Source organism: Opisthocomus hoazin, chromosome 6 (assembly GCF_030867145.1).
Source record: "Opisthocomus hoazin isolate bOpiHoa1 chromosome 6, bOpiHoa1.hap1, whole genome shotgun sequence".
Taxonomy (NCBI): domain Eukaryota; kingdom Metazoa; phylum Chordata; class Aves; order Opisthocomiformes; family Opisthocomidae; genus Opisthocomus; species Opisthocomus hoazin.
Window position 1 is genome coordinate 3,706,195 of NC_134419.1, and position 16,670 is coordinate 3,722,864.

At 44.0% G+C, this 16,670-nt stretch overlaps 1 protein-coding gene across 4 annotated transcripts in view; it reads right to left on the reverse strand.

Annotated features, from left to right (window-relative positions):
- Positions 1 to 16,670, reverse strand: part of PATJ (PATJ crumbs cell polarity complex component) — a 159,529-nt gene that overhangs the window by 25,660 nt on the left and 117,199 nt on the right. For all 4 annotated transcript variants that reach the window (XM_075424348.1, XM_075424345.1, XM_075424347.1 and 1 more), the window contains 3 exons: positions 11,839 to 11,910; positions 11,216 to 11,333; positions 10,479 to 10,612 (listed from right to left, as the gene is read on the reverse strand). In XM_075424348.1, coding sequence (XP_075280463.1) covers positions 10,479 to 10,612; positions 11,216 to 11,333; positions 11,839 to 11,910 — 324 coding nt within the window. The remainder of the gene's footprint in view (positions 1 to 10,478; positions 10,613 to 11,215; positions 11,334 to 11,838; positions 11,911 to 16,670) is intronic.

Genomic DNA, 16,670 nt, shown 5'->3' on the forward strand with positions numbered 1-16,670 from the left:
GCCCCGAATCTGCTCAGGAGCAGTCACGCTTACCAAGCCCGCCCCGCAGTATGTGAGAGGCTATTCTGTGAGGCTCAGATGTGAGCTGTGGGCAGCTACACCCCACTCACTCTGGCTTCACCAGCAGAATACCACGGGCACTGCATGGTAACTTCTTCACAGAATAGTAGAGGTTGGAAGGGACCTCTGCGGGTCATCCAGTCCAACCCCCTGCCGAAGCAGGGTCACCTACAGCAAGCTGCACAGGACCTTGTCCAGGTGGGTCTTGAATATCTCCAGAGAAGGAGACTCCACAACCTCCCTGGGCAGCCTGGGCCAGGGCTCCGTCACCCCTCTCTTGAGCAAAGGGAAGGCACACGAGTGACAATTCTCGCATTGACTCTGACAAAACGAGATGCTGCCTGAGGAAGAAAAGGCAGACCAGCAGAAGAACTCATGAAGCCTCTTGGTTGACGTCGTGAAGAACAACGCTGGGGCAGAGCGAATGGCAACGGAACAATGAGGGCAAGACAGCCTTACAGAAATTATCACCCCGCCTGAGAATCCACTTACGGAAAATCCAGCTTGTAAAATGTGCATTGCCTTCTGTCTGAGGGAGGGGAACAGCCTCGAGCTCTCGGGAAATCGGATCTCAACTCTCCCCCAAGCTGTGGATATTTTTCTGCTTGATTTATAACAACTCCAGAGACCCGGTAGGGGAAGAATATCACACTCGCCCATCAGCAGAGAGCGCAAATAGAAATGCTAACATTAAGAATTAAATGCAGTAAGAGTGACAGCTTAATCTTTGTATCTTAAATGTCAAAGAAGCAGTATGGCAGAGACCCCAGGCAATGGCCACATAGCACCGTCTTGATTGAGCCTGTGGGAGAAAGGTGGTAAAGTCAGCTTCCTATTCAGGAAAATCACTGACCACGTGAACCTTAACAGCCTGCAGGGCCATAAACAGTGGTGAGAAAGTCTCACAAGCTGTCTGGCTTTAGGCTTGGGCTGCTCACATGTTTTCTGCAAGTTTATAGCTTCTGAGCCAGTCTCTCCAGTGTTTCCTTTCTTCTGTGTAGCTGTTCTTCAGAAGGACAAGCAGTAGCTTTCAATGCAGGTGCCCTTTGCCACTGAAAATCAGCCCCCAGACTGTTACCTGCAAATGCTGGGAGTGAAGGGCAGGGAGTAAAAGGACGTAAGACACGAAAGAGGATCAAACATTAAGTACCATGGATGTTTTGATGAAGTTCTATCATGTGATAGAAGGTGGATCAGTATGCAGGCGGGGAGATTTCAAAGGAACTGGAGCAGAGAAAGCCCCACATACCTGGTGTTTCTGGAGAGCAGCTCTGCGGAGAGGGACCTGGGTGTCCCGGTGGACGACAGGGTGACCATGAGCCAGCAGTGTGCCCTGGCTGCCAAGAAAGCCTATGGGATCCCGGGATGCATTAGGAGGAGTGTGGCCAGCAGGTCGAAGGAGGTTCTCCTTCCCCTCTGATCTGCCCTGGTGAGGCCTCATCTGCAGCACTGTGTCCAGTTCTGGGCTCCCCAGTTCAAGAAAGATGAGGAGCTACTGGAGAGAGTCCAGCGGAGAGCTACGAGGATGATGAGGGGACTGGAGCATCTCTCCTACGAGGAGAGGCTGAGGAAGCTGGGCTTGTTCAGCCTGGAGAAGAGAAGGCTGCGAGGGGACCTTAGAAATGCTTATAAATATCTGCAGGGTGGGTGTCAGGAGGATGGGGCCAGACTCTTTTCAGTGGTGCCCAGCGACAGGACAAGGGGCAATGGGCACAAACTGGAGCAGAGGAAGTTCCGTCTGAACATGAGGAAGAACTTCTTCCCTCTGAGGGTGACGGAGCCCTGGCCCAGACTGCCCAGGGAGGCTGTGGAGTCTCCTTCTCTGGAGATATTCCAGACCCGCCTGGATGCGGTGCTGTGCAGCCTGCTCTGAGTGACCCTGCTTGGGCAGGGGGTTGGGGTGGGTGACCCACAGAGGGCCCTGCCAACCTCGAACATTCTGTGATTCTGTGATTATGTGTTGGCTGGATTTGACAAGAAATGAGGTCTGAATTTTGGTAAAGAGGCTTCTTGCATAGTACTGAGTAGTCCTTAACTACTGCAGATCATTCACAACAAGCCACTTCTTTAACGGAGATAATATTCACTTTGCTTTGAGTTCATCTTTGCTGTGCTCTTTCAGTCTGTTACTTTGCTAGGATCAAAGGCGCTTCACAGGAGTACAGGGAACCACTACACATCGAGGACTGCAACACTCCCCAGAACAGAATGACACCGGGTAAGACACTCAGTTAGACACGAGGTGTTTGCAAACCCCAGACCATGTTTTCCAAGATGTGCATTTTAAGGTGGTAATCATTAGACTAAAAAAATCCCCCAAACACTCCTAAGAGTAGAAAGCAGACCCATAGCTCTGCCCTCTAGCCACCCAGCTATCTGCCCCACCGGAGCGTCGCCAGCCATTTGTCCCGGACCAAGGGAGCATGGGACGGGGAAAAGGCGCCGTCTCCCAGAGCAGATGCTGATGAGCACACGCAAACGATGCTGAAAGTCCCGGTCAAAACAGAGACACCAGATTTTTGGGAACCTACATGGCTGAGCAGTGCTAGAAAGCAGGCAGGGCAAACAGTTGGAATTCCACGAATTTTAGGTGCCATAATTATGCATTTGACGTGAAGTGGAGCTTTCTGCATGGATTAGAGCACTTTCCTAAGGAAGCAAAAAAGTAAGCGACATATAAAACAGCATTCAGGAAAAGATGCTTTCTGATTTAGTTGACAAGTTGTGTTTTCCCAAGCTAATAGTACACATTTCCAACAAATTTCCTACATAGCTACAAATGTTTTACTAAATCAGCATTTATTAAAGATAATAAAACTACAAGAGGTTTTGCTGACTGCAGGATTACAGATTTTTCTCTTTTCCAGGGCGCGTACAATTCCATTAGTTATTTCAGTACCAATATGTTCAATACCATTAGTTATTTCCTTTTCAATTTTTATAACACTTTGTCCAGAGCAGTAAAATTGGTATTTCATTTTTACAGGCTGGTTCACAGATAAAGTAGAAATCAACTAGTTGCACAGTGCGTTTCGCTGAAGAATTAGCCCCATGTAAGAATCTCTCAGTAGTTAAAATAAATCCAGCTGCTGGTTACTTGTAGGCAGAGGAAATCACAACAGTTATGTTATAATCTATGATCTTCCATTCGCAGATCTAAATGGAATTTAAAAGATAACGGTTCAGCAACAAAAGCTGAAGGTCAACTCCGAGCAAATCACTTGACTTCTTAAAGGGGTTTATCTAACGCATCGTGCTGCGTGTACCTCCTTCTAACACTCAAATATTTTGCAGTTGCTAGCATTCACAAACCATTAACAGGCACCCAAAATCCTAAGCCAAACACTACTGCCATAAAACAGGCTATATAACGTAAAAATGTATTACCGTGTTAATGTAAAAACGCTTTACATTGCATGATACTGAGAAACTTCTCTACTCAAGGTCACAACAAAAGGCCTGTTTCCCATTTAAGAACAAGCCCTTGCAAGAGATGGTGCTCACTTGCCAACTTTCATAAAAAAGATTAATCCACAACATCAATATGAATACAATTTTTCATACTAAAATACAGATTTATTTTAAGGAAGTGGATAATATTTGTATTACATTTTATAGGCCCCTATAGTTACATCTGGTCCCTATTTATTTAAATTTTATTCAGCTTGCATAATATTTTTGCTTACAGTTATATTCTCTAAGATCAGAAAAGCTAAAACCTGAAAATTCAATGGCACTATTCATTAACATTCCTTCGGTCTGCAGTCATAGACATTTGCAAGCTCTCCTTTGATTCTGAAATAATAAAACTAAGGTAATAAGATGTTTAGTGTAAAAATATATGACTTAAGTCAGAATGATAGAAAGAGCTATGTTTCTATGAATCACGTGCCAAAGCAAACCAACGTTTTTCAAAAAGTATACATGCTCATTTTAGAGGGAATAATAAAATGCTGAACTACATATTAAAATGTTAACTCTCTCACTCTCATTATTTTATTAAATAAAAAAAAAAATGAACATTTACAGTGTACAGTGCATAACACAGGTTATAAAGAATGCATGAGATCCTGAATGCACATGACACAGGAAGCCAAAAGCCAGTGGTTTCAACCAGCAGCAAGCAAGCTACTCCTGAAGTCCATTCTGACACGTCCTACTGCTTTTGTACATTGTAAGCTTAAATTTTATGGTTGATTTATACTGCTGGAAGACACCAGCTTCTTCAAGCAAGGCACTGCTACGCAAGCTAGCCGTACAGTCAGCTAAGCCCTTGCCAAAGATCCATCAAATACATGATTTGCAAAACTTACTGCCCTAATTCCCGTTTGTGACGACTCCTGTACAAAGCAGTTGGGTTTTTTCATGCTGTTGTAAGCTAATGTCCTTCTGGAATTGTGACAGATCCACCAACTTCATTTTAACATTATCCCACCAAGAGTCAGAGCAATTCCTCACAACTTCAAGCTAACTGCATTTACCACTCTGTCATTAAATTGCCTTCTGTTTTATGAACGTGGGTGATCGTTACGTAGGGATTGCATTTTTTTCTCTCCCAACCGCAAACTTTTCCTCTACAATACCCAAGCCATGATTAAAAACTTAGGCCTTCTATTACCATTTTTCATTCTATTGTTCCATTCATTGTGTGACAGACTATACAGCAACTGTATCTATAGCCTATATATTGCTGAAACCCTCCAGAGGCCAGTTTCTTGCTTTTCATTTGTAGTTACGAGGTAAGCATATTCCACTAAAACAGTTTCAGTCTTAGCTGCACCTGATGGCTGTCTACAAAGTCACGCAGCCCTCGGCTGCCGATAACTGATGAAGTTATCTTTGCCTGAATCTAAATACAGCCGAGGTGGGAGGGAGGGAAGACAGCTCAACCAAGGGAGAACCTGTTTGTTTAGTAACACAGAAGTCACATCAGTCCTCACGTTCAGGTAGGTCCCCACTGCGGACTGCAGCACGGCACAAAACAGAGATACCAGACTTGGCTTCGGTATTGGGAACTGCCTGCTCTTGGCAGCGTGGAGATCCTAGCAGGGTAATTAGCCCTCACAGCTCCAGGGGCAAACATCGGGTCTCGAACAGCTGCAATTTGAAGTCACAGTTTTCTTGATTATTCCCTTGCCCTTCCTTAACAGATGGGGTTTATGCAAGGTATGACTCACCCGGACCGACAGAATTAATCTAAATATTCTTCTGTCAAACTGCATCCCCACCATCACAAAGATCCCCCCGCTCCGCTGCGAGCCAGCAAGCCTTCTGGGCTAACCGCAGTGGTTAGGAAAGCTTTTTCCTCTCTGACTCTGGCGTTAGCAGCTCTCACACCAACCAGTGTTAGCTGAGCCCAGGCATATTCTGTTACTTTCTGGAGCGCTGCTAAGGTGTTCCAGTTCCCTGGCTTTGTGGGTCCCTTTATTTTAGAGACAGAGTACCTTCAAGTTTGTTAATTGCCTTAAAAAAGCTTTCTATTAAAGTCAGCTGAAGGAAAAAGTAAAAAAAAGAATTATTTACCAAATTCAAAGTAGACAATCCAGTATAAAAATTCTGCATAAGAGGTTTGTTGTCATTTTGAACAAGAAAGACACAGGATAAAGTACGCTGCTTTCCTCCCTGTCTACGCAAGGCTCAGATGATGACCACCTCCTAGCTCCCCCATCTCCAAAGAGCCCCTAGGTTACCGCTCCCGCAATCTTTTTATTCTTTTATATCATAGGTGCCTCTTCAGTACTTAACTGCGATTCCAAGCCCCAGCTGAGCCTCTGCGCTCTCCCCTCCTCCCCGGGTTTTCTCACTCTGCCTGGGGGAACGTCCCTGCACCAGCCTCCACCGGTCGGAGACCGCCGAAGCCCCTCCGGCATGTCTGAGCGTCTTAATCACCCAGGCAGCAACTACAGAGTCAATAACTACGAGTAATCAACTCAACCATTACTAAATTATTCAGCTGGAAGCAAAACACTGCTCCCTCCTACTAAGAAAATGTTTGTATCTTCGAGCGATGCTTTTTTCCATGTACTGCCAAGAATAAAATCCCTGTAAATGGACAATCCTGGTTTACAGAACATGGCTCAGTGCGAGTCGCTCACCGGATGAGCCATCGCAGCGTTCACCCGCTCTGGGGTGATAACGGGGTTCGGATGGTTTAACCCCACATGCCAGCTGGAGGACTACCAGCACTGCTTTTTCTAAGCAGTTCCTTGACGCCCTGTTCTCAGATGATTTTAGAAGAAAAACTCATAGAAGCTTTCTGGCATAACAGTTTCAGATGAAAAAGCCCACTACTTGAAACTAAATTATATATATTGAAACAGCTTTGGCAGAATGCAGTGAATCAAAAGCAGAATAACTGAGGAATATTTCCTAAATTTATGGTGAACAACTGGACTACCCGGCGCTGCCAGGCCTGTATCCTGCAGGTTATTCATCCCAGAGCTGCAGGGTTGGAGCCCTGGGCCAGCCAGCCATGCCAACGCCGCCTTGCTGCCGCCAACGCCCCGAGCTCCGGGTCTAAGGAGGAGCCCCAGCTTGCCCGGCCTCGGAGCTGGCAGCCCACGACGAGCGTCCTGCCCAGCGCGCTGGGCTTTGCGGCTCTCGCAGCGGCACCGCAGGCGCTGCCCAAAGAGCGCGGCCGCGTTCCTGAATCCCGGGGAGCACCGGCAGCTGCCGAGGGACAGTGACACCCCTGTCGGGTTCACAGCTGCCGTGAGCAGTGGTGGAGCTGACAAGCGTTTACGTGCAGTTCGGAACCAGGGGGAGCAGAGGGCAGGACGGTGTCCTGGGGAGCAGAGTCAGAGCCTCAAGCCTTGTCTTGAGATGTTTCTGACAACACTTCTTTTTTTCGTTTTTTAAAATTCCCACTCTGAGGTTACTTTTACAAGTTTGATTGGACTACAACCAAAAAAAAACCCCACAACACCCACTTCTCACAAATTCAAAAGCCCTGTACTTCAGCCAGCTCCACTCTGCAGTTTAATTGCTGCAGAGCAGAGGCCATGGGTTGTGTTCCCTCAGGGGTGCAGGCAAAGGTGATGGGAAAGACAGCGAAGAAAAAAATAAAAATAAAAATCAACCCTTAGAATAAAACTAAATAAGACTGCTTAAGGGCTACAGCAGTCTAAAGATCGACAACATGAAGACAACTCTCCAGCACAAGCCTTCCTCCCCGTGCCTTCTCTAGAAGCACACCTTTCCAGCTGACGCTCTCCGAAGCACACAGCCACAGTCCTTGATCCTAACAGATGCAGTTTGAAAGGTTTTGCAAGTTTAATGGGATGGCCATCTTCTCAACAAAAAGCATTTCACAGGGGTTAAGAGACCACTTTCCAACCTCCTGAACAAATTAACCTCCCTGCTCACAGCCTGTATTTTTCAGGTCTCTACTCGGTGATTTCTGATGAGATTCATAAGGTTATGACTTAGAAGTTGCACTCTATATTTCATTTTGAAGGACTGCGTCCCTTTAGCAGGCTGCCAGATTTATTATTCCAAAAGCTGGGACTGTACATCATGTGCTTAAGAAAGATCTAAAATATTCCGAAGTGAGCTTTTCCCATCACACGTGAGCCGCTGTGTTGACTACGAGCACTCAGTTAAACATTTCTAGATGAAGTGCATTTTAATATCACACAGATGAGGCCCTTATGTTCTTGCCATAGCCCCCTTAGATTTGACAAGTTCTGTCCAGGCACAGCCTCCCTCTACTCCCCGGACCAATAAATTACTTCTGAGATCCCAGGAACCAGGGTTTCCATCCTTCATCGTTTCATAGGCACTCACACACCTGCAGAGGTACGAAATAAAGATATCCCAGTAGAAAAGGGAGGAAAAAATCGGTGTTCAGGGTCTTGTTTTCTCGGAGGACAAAAAGGTAAAAGTCTCTGCAGCTGTCTGTGGCACACGGAGACACTGCTCCTGCAGATTCACCCCTGCTCTGCCATGGCCTTTCTCAGCCCTGATGGAGCACGTTTCCGTGGTCCCGTCAGGGCTTCCCACCTCTATCGTCTGTGTGTGCCATCAGAACTAGAAGAACGCCAAAGACAGCCTCCCTGCTTCAGGCCTGCAGAGATGTCTATGAATGGTGCTGTTCCCATCCTTTCCGACTTTGATCTGATGATTCCCATTTCAAAAACAGCTAAAAAGCGAAACTCAAACTGCTGAAGCAAACTATAGCCTCATTTAAATTTCTCTGTGATGCCAAAAACAGTGGGTCTTGGATACGCAATTTCTGCCGCGTGAGACCTTTGGAAGTGATGAACTCCTACAGCACATAAGCATAACACATACATAAGCAGTGAAGCTCTAAGTCACCTTACTTTGCCTCTTTTAAAATACAAAAGATGTCCATCTATATCCCCAACTTAAAAACAAATGATGGAGAGCAAGACAAGATACATCACTCAGCTCCATGTACCTAATTTTCCAGTGTTTCGTCTCTAGCCCACAAAACCCAGAGACAGAAACAGTCCTGAGTAGCATTCTCTTTTACCCCTCGCCGTTTTTTTTATGTGAGCTTCACTTCAACTCTTTGACAAAAGGTTTTTTGCCTTCATGGCAAAAAAGGCAGGCATCAAAACAAGTTGTGGGAGCGCAGCAGTACCAAGCAGACCGAGTGGTGACGATCCCACCAGCTAAAGGCACAACCCTGGCTACCGGCTTTGAGGAGCAGGGTTTGCACGCGCCGTTTTGGATATGCAAGTTATGGAGAAGTCCAGAGAGGGTCTCTGCACATGGGAAACGATCAGATTGGACGGCGGTCTCACAAAAGCACCTCGTTTCCTATGAAACAACATTGCTTGCCTTTGACTGAGCAGATTCAGAAATATGAAAAGAAACAGGGACTCATTTTGGTATGTCCTGTAATGCGAGGATCAGAAGTGTGGGAAGTCGGACCTCCCTCCAGGAATTTCAGTTATTGCAATCAAGTGCATAGACTTTTACAATAAATTCCTAGGAGGACACTTTAATGAATAAACTAATGAAAGTATAATACTTCACAAAAACCACTTACTCAATTTAAAGAATCAAATCCTTTGCATTTTTCTCATCTGCTCTGTAAAGCAGATATTTATAATTTTCATTTATTTATATTAAAATCTCATGAAAGACATGTACCAGATTGTGCCTGACAGACTGCCATGTATTATTTCCAAATTCCAGTTAAATGAAAAAGCAGAGAGATGACTAACGCTGAATTTCGTATTTGAATTTACTCAACACTGAGGAGCTTGAAAAAAAAGGGACTGGGTACAAAACAGCACATGGCCATGCGAGTGAAAACCACATAGGCTGATTTAAGCCTTCAACATAGCTCAGATCTATCTCCATGTGAAACAGAGCAATTCATCCCAACTCCACACAATCCCAGACTTGGATAAATGGGACCAAAAGCTGAACCTTTTCCAGTTTCAGCTTGAACACTGTAAAAGACACAGCCTACACTTCGCGTAACAAAACGTTTTCCTTCCAGCTTCCTCAGGTTTTTCCCCTTCTTTTTTTCTTGGTCTGGAAAAGGATTGCTACATCACAACTGTCTGTAGCTGCTGACACTCGCAGCACCTCATTGCTTAACGATGCACCACCATGGCATTTTTGGGAACAACTGCACGTAACAGAGCAGCTCTACTGGTTTAAGTGTCTCTGCGGCTGGGGATTCAGGAGAACCCAGTAAAGACACCTCTGCAGCAGACTTGTTTACTGAAAGAACTGAATTTGCCATTTAAAAAACCAATGTGACATTCTGTTATACTGTAACATGGCATCTCTTCAACGGAAAGGGGAGTAGAAACAGCAGCAGCAGAGGCAGAGAAGGGTTTAGCATACCTAACTTGCTGAGTTTACACTTGAACTGATACATTCTAATTTAGCTGAAGACAATTTTTTTAAAAACAGCATCACCAAGAGCGAGATTAAACAAAAAGACACAGAAAACAATAAAAGATTACCTTTGGTTTACCTCTGTTCAGCAGAGGCTTTTGCTGGCAGGGAGATAAATCACAGTTTGTTTACGTGGCTGCTAAGCGTTTATGCTCTCAAGATGGAGGCATTAACCCTGCTGAAGTAGCTGTACCTCGGTGACGTTCATTTCTAGTTCAGCCATTCTGGTAACTTACCTGCTTGAAACTCTTAATTCACCATGGTTTAAAAAAAAATGCATATTTGTAAAATCTGAGCATAGCCGAAAGCACTACTGAAACACAAACCTTTCAGCTGAAACAGGAACAGAAAACAACTGATGTGATACAAGGCAAAATTATCAATTTGTTCCTGGAGATTGTAGTTGCTGGTTTCTCCTCCCTGTACTGAACACTTCATTGGAGCAATTACATATTAATGGCATCATTAGTTTCTACATTGTCTTTGTCTCCTACCCGTCAACAGAGACAGTAAATATTAGTTTAGTGGAAACTCACCAGTGGAGTGTCTTTCCCCCCAACGATGCTGAGTCCTAGGCCTGACCGACCCTTAGATATCTCTATGGTCATCTCCTGCCCTGGAACTATCGGACACGTTGCTGGATCCACAGGCAATGGGGGTGGAAAGACGCCTAAGAACATGAAAAGGTAAAGAAACAAGTCACACTATTTGATGAGAAGCTGAAAACCATCACAGGAATTGTACGAGACCAACTAATTAAGCTCTCGTATTTTGCTCTTCACGTTTATAAATCTAAATCCAAATACTACTCTGAGTCACTTCTGAAGCCTCTAAATCAGGACAGCTCCAGAGCTCTGGGAGTAGAGGTTTAGAGTAAATGTCTAGGAGGACATTTAATTCAGTTATATCTTCTACAGTTCAGATCACGATGGCAAGGTGTATTATTCCATTCGGGACAGATAAGGCCATGCCCCAGCACTGTGGAATGGACAGGATGTCCCTGATTGCCTTTCCTTCTGTTTTTATTGTAATTAAAAGCAGGAACAATGCCTTTGTATGCGAAAGTCAAGAAAAAAAAGCAAAGACATCTTCCAGCTCTCAAAAATTATAAAATGAGAGAAAAATACAAACACTTTGTAAAATGACTCAAAATAGGTCATTTGATGGTCAAAGAAAAAATCTCAGCAAAAGTTATCTCGACAAAAAAAAGATCCATCCTGGGTTAGGGTACTAAACACACATTATATTGGTGGAAAAAATAACTGGTTCATACTACGGCTGGTGACTTCTGCCTCTGGAGAAAGATAAGTAGGTGCCGGCACCAGGGGTATCTCCTGTAAGCTGACCGGTACTTTTGTTGAAGTTTTGGACTGTTTGATCTGGCTGAGGACCTAAAAGCAAAGTAAAGCAGAAGCACAAGAGATCAACCACAGAAAGGCAGGTTATGTGGACATCATCATCAGCTGTTGATTATCGTACCTTATTAAATCCGCTGAGTCAATAGAAGGGAAACAAGCAATAAGCATAGATGAACTGAAAATATTCTCTTCATAAATAAATGGAAAATCAAGATGACTGGACAACTGTGCTTCCAGAAATGCTCATGTAGGTAGAACGCACAGGACTTCACCTTTCTCCGTTGTGCCTCTCATACCAAATAATGTGGGCTGGGTTGGGTTTTGGTTTTTTTTTTTGACTTTTAAACAGCAAAGAACACACTTGACATTTGCCTGTGGGACTATTTCCATGTAATTAAAGAGCAGCAGGTAATTCTGTAAGTTCCCCCCCCAAATGATTGGACTGTCTCCCCAGTTAACCCCTTGCTCCCATAAATCAATCTTCAGCGAGATCAAGCCCCCAGAACGCCCCGTGATCGGGTAACATGACCACACATACATTTTCCAGGAGCTGCTCCTCCACTTCCTGCTGATCCCCCAGCACGGGTTTGTCAGCTTTACATTTCACATCCTAAAAAGTGAAGAAAAAAAAAGTGAGGTGTATTGAAAATGTCACATTACCTTAAATAATGCACCCTCCAAAACTCAAAATGGTGATTCTAGGCAAATCAGCGATACTTTGCCACACACGTACACTTGTAGCGCAACCCAAAGCTGAAGACCAGAACTCAGCAGTGGAAACAACAGTATGGATACAGGGAATGTCAGGAATTACTAAAACCACGTCGAACAGTTCTGAAGGCACACAATGTAAGGAGAGGGCTTTTCGGGAGGAGATTACCACACGTGCTCTGTGTAGTTCCTGAGCTACAAGCAGCTCTAAAGAAGGTGGCAGCGCGTGCTCTGAGGTGACCGGGACGCTGCGTGGAAACGTGTGGGCATTCGTGTGCCGACCCTCGGGGCAGAGCTAGCTGAGACCCTTCGGTGCCTACAGCAGGAGGGGTTCAAAGGCATCTGCTCTCTCCTTCCCCCACCCTTCCTCGGTAGCCCTCAGCGGCACTGAGCACGCTGCCAGCACTTCAATAAAGTTACTCCTTAAAATACAAGATCCAGCCTCATTATAAGTATCTCAAACAACGGTTCTTCAATCACGGACTCCACTTGTATCCTAATTTCTTTCCAGATCCTTGCAATACACTAAACTTTTTTTTTTTCTCTCCTACAGCTACTTCCAGACAGTTAGTGTCCTCCCTTCGTTAGCTCTGAGCCAAACTTGGCCACTTTGATCACAGTATTAGTTAGTTAACTTACCCCATGGCAAAAAACCACGATAAACAGCCTCGTTTTCCAAAAAGGTAAGTACCAACTTCAAAAGGCAACAGAGATATTCTGCATCTCAAAGGAATTTCTAAGGAAGATGACAACTCATACATTGAAAAAAAAAAAGTAAACCAAATTTCAGGTAACCAAGCTTGAAAATACTGGCCTTGTTCCCTGAAGTTTTATTATGTTAAATTATTCCAAGCCCCACAGGCTTTTCTTTTCTGCATTTTTCTCCAAGCTTGCTGTAACTTTCCAACTGTAACTATTATCCAAATGGATAACAAGGAAAAAAGATAAAGTGGTGATCTCATTGTATTATCGGAGGTGTCGGGGGAGAAATGGGAAGGCTGCTTTGTCATTTTATGAGAGATTGTTTTAATGAGCAATGAAAAAATACTTTGTACTTCCCTTTTTCGTTCTGGTATGTGACTAAAATCTGAAACTTCATCTTGCACATCAAGTAAGCACCAGGCATCGCCTTTGAATCTGTCCAATCTTCTCCATTTAACTCGGACTATGCTAGAGCTGCCTGGACAAAATAAAAAGATTTCCAGCCGCTCGAGCACTGAAATGCACTCAGCATTCGTCACTAGCCTGCAACCCGACTGGTTTCATCTAATGCAATTCCCTCAAACGCGTCCAAAAGCACTTTTACGAAGCCCCTCCTCTTTGCCAATGTTTCAAGGACAAGTCTGCTGTTTGTGTTAAAGACAGATTGTTGTTCCAAGCTCCGATATTCTAAGGAAAATGGATCTACTCTGAGATACCAAACAACCGTTTAGTTATCCCACCTCTGGGACACGCTCTGCCAGGACACGAGTGATGGAAGGGGCTTCAGAGCACAGGTGACGACTGCTCGAGCCATTTTCACCTGTGTACATTTAAAAGTTTCGAGAGCATCTCAAAGGCCCATATATCAATTCTTTTCCAACGACACCTTACAGCAAGTGAGCTAACTACAGTCCCCAGAAAACCACGACCTTCTACCAGGCCACCTCAAACCTCAGCTCATAAGCATGCAGACTTTGCCTAACGCTTCCACTGGCTCCACTTCAGAAATAAAGTTGTTTTCTTTCCCCTACTCTTATCGTCCAAGTCTACAACGATGTCCATTATATAACTTTATACTTTTTAAATTGATGAAGTGACAACAAGAAGTATCTTGGGAGAGACTGACAAATTTATCAGCAACAAATGAATGAAGAATTATTTGAATATTTTTTATTATTTTTATTATAGCTGTCACTTGGTGAGACATCCTGCCCGCTCTTTGAGCTGTACATACTTGTGGAAGATCTCTGATGATAAGCGCGTACTTTTTATTTACTCAATGAACTCGATCTTACTTGTTGACTTTTACATTCCTGATTTCTCCTGACATACGACTGAGAAATTCAATAACAACGGTGAAGTAGCATCCGGCTCTAGTAGCAACCACCATGCTATGAAAAACAGGGCAGTGTTTTCTTTCGCTTCAACAGTTACTAAAAGACTGCAAGAGAAATCTTTTTTCCTCAAACTAACAAGCTGTCTTGTGCTGCACTGCAAGTCGACGTCTTCATGCCAACATGACTACAAACCCACTTCCTTCTGGTCAGGAGGGACTGACCACGTCCATCAGCATTTACAAAAATAAGATACACTTAGAAATATTTGTCATGTAATTTTAAAATCCTGATAGAAAAACCCCTCTGAAATTCTGACTCTGGCTTTCGCCACTGATTTTCATCCATTTATGCCCCCAAACAAAGGGCTGGCCTAACTGAAGGCATTATGGAATGAGCAGTTGGATCTATAGGCATTTGAGTACTTCTCTCAATCCACCTTCTAGCCCTTAACTCCTCGATATCTATTTATCTAACGGAAAAATCAGGGAGTCGCCTCTAGGAAAGCACCCATGGAATGAAGGCAGCAGCCAGGAGGGCGGCACGCTCGCTGCCTCCTGGTCTCACCAGTGACCCGGGACAGGTCGCTTCCCCTCCCTGCCGCCACAGGGATAATAATACTGGCCTGCTGGATGAAGCGTCTTGAATCCCAAAGGCAAAAAGCAAACTGCAGCAGCCAGCTGTGGTTGCATGAACGATTTCAGTGGAAAGATGAGACAGTTTTTCTTTCGCACTGTCCATACCAAGTTCAGTACTATCCTGATGTTCTCCTCACCTGGAGGCTCCCAAACCCATGCCTTTGTCTTCTTTTTCCTTTCTGTCATTGCCCTGTTCTGGGCAACTCTTACCACCAACGCTTCATCTTTTTCTTTTTTTTACCTTTCAGTTTAAAATATGGTAATATCTAGAAGGCTGGTGAGGGGTCTAGAGAACAAGTCTTATAAGGAGTGGCTGAGGGAACTGGGGCTGTTTAGTCTGGAGAAGAGGAGGCTGAGGGGGGACCTTATCGCTCTCTACAACTATCTGAAAGGATGTTATAGTGAGGTGGGTGTTGGTCTCTTCTCCCAGCTAACTAGAGATAGGACAAGAGGCAATGGCCTCAAGTTGCGTCAGGGGGGGTTCAGATTAGATATTAGGAAAAGTTTCTTTACTGAAAGAGTGGTCAGACATTGGAACAGGCTGCCCAGGGAACTGGTGGAGTCCCCATCCCTGGAGGGGTTCAAAAAACGTGTAGATGTGGCACTTAGGGATATGGTTTAGTAGGCAAGGTAGTGTTGGGTGGATGGTTGGACCTGATGATCTTAGAGATCTTTTCCAACCTATGGTTCTATGATTCTACGATCAACCCTTTGGCTCCAAAGTTCCCCTCTTTCTTGCTTCAAGTCTGTAAAGAAGCTGCCAATAGATTCTGGGTTCCCTGTTGTTCCAGCAGCGTCTTTCCTCCCCACCTATCTTGGATTGCTGCAAATTTATTTTTTTCCCCCCACTAAATTCATGTTTTTTCTACTACCTTTCAAAAAGCTGCGCAGCACAATATCCTACACCAAGAGTTCATTTTTGTATAATACATTTTATATATTTTTATCCAATTCAATCTTTGAACAATTTTTCATATTACCTTGTAATCCCTCAAAAGTTTCTTGCCAAGTTGAGCAACAACAGCAATAAAACCAGGTGAATTACACCTATAAATACATACAGTAAAACTCTGACTCATTCATATTCCAGTGCATCAAAGGAGGATTCTGCACAACATTACCAAATACAAATAATTCATCTGTTTTATAATCCATTAGGAACATAAACCAATCCATTTTACATGGGTGGTTAGTTCTGATGCTCGAATAGCACATAACAATTCCTAACTCTTGCAGTTCATAGACTTGTTGATTAAATACTTGTTAGCTATAGAACATTACGTATATTCAACTCCTATTTGCAAAACCCAACACACTCTTAGCAAAAGACGTGATGGAGCAGGAAGAAGACAGCTAATGAAAAAAAAAATCCAGAAATGTCTGGTTTCCTCAGCTGAGGACAGCACACACAAACTGTGCACACACAGCAAGGTTCGGGCAACGCACTCCTTGAAAAAAGAGTAGGCTGTTGGACAAAAAGACTGTCTCAGCCAATTTTATGTACGTCTAGGTTAGTCACTCTTCAGCATGTTTAGTAGTTTTCCATTTTAAACTTTTAACACAGAGTCCAAAAAAAGAGATTAGAGCTGCACCCTGAAGGACTTTCAGATTTCTGATAATGCACAGTCCTGACATATTAAACAACAAAAAACTCCTTCTGTATCAATGAGAAGTTCAGTATTTATTACTGTGCACACTGACAGCACCACATTAAACCAGAAGTTATGGGCTTGATGTAGAAATTACTGAGAGTAACTCTATAGCTATGTTATTCAGGAGGCAAGACTAGATTATGATAATAGACATTTTGGCCTTAGAATTTATGAAGCTATGAATATAAATAAGAATATGATTTACAGACCATGCTTTTTTCCAAAGTTTGTCACACATGGATGGTAAGAGTGGAAACTCAATCCCCTTGCTGGGGAAGAACTCAAGAGGGGGCCAAAATGCTGCATAAAAACTCTTACCTCGATATTTTAACA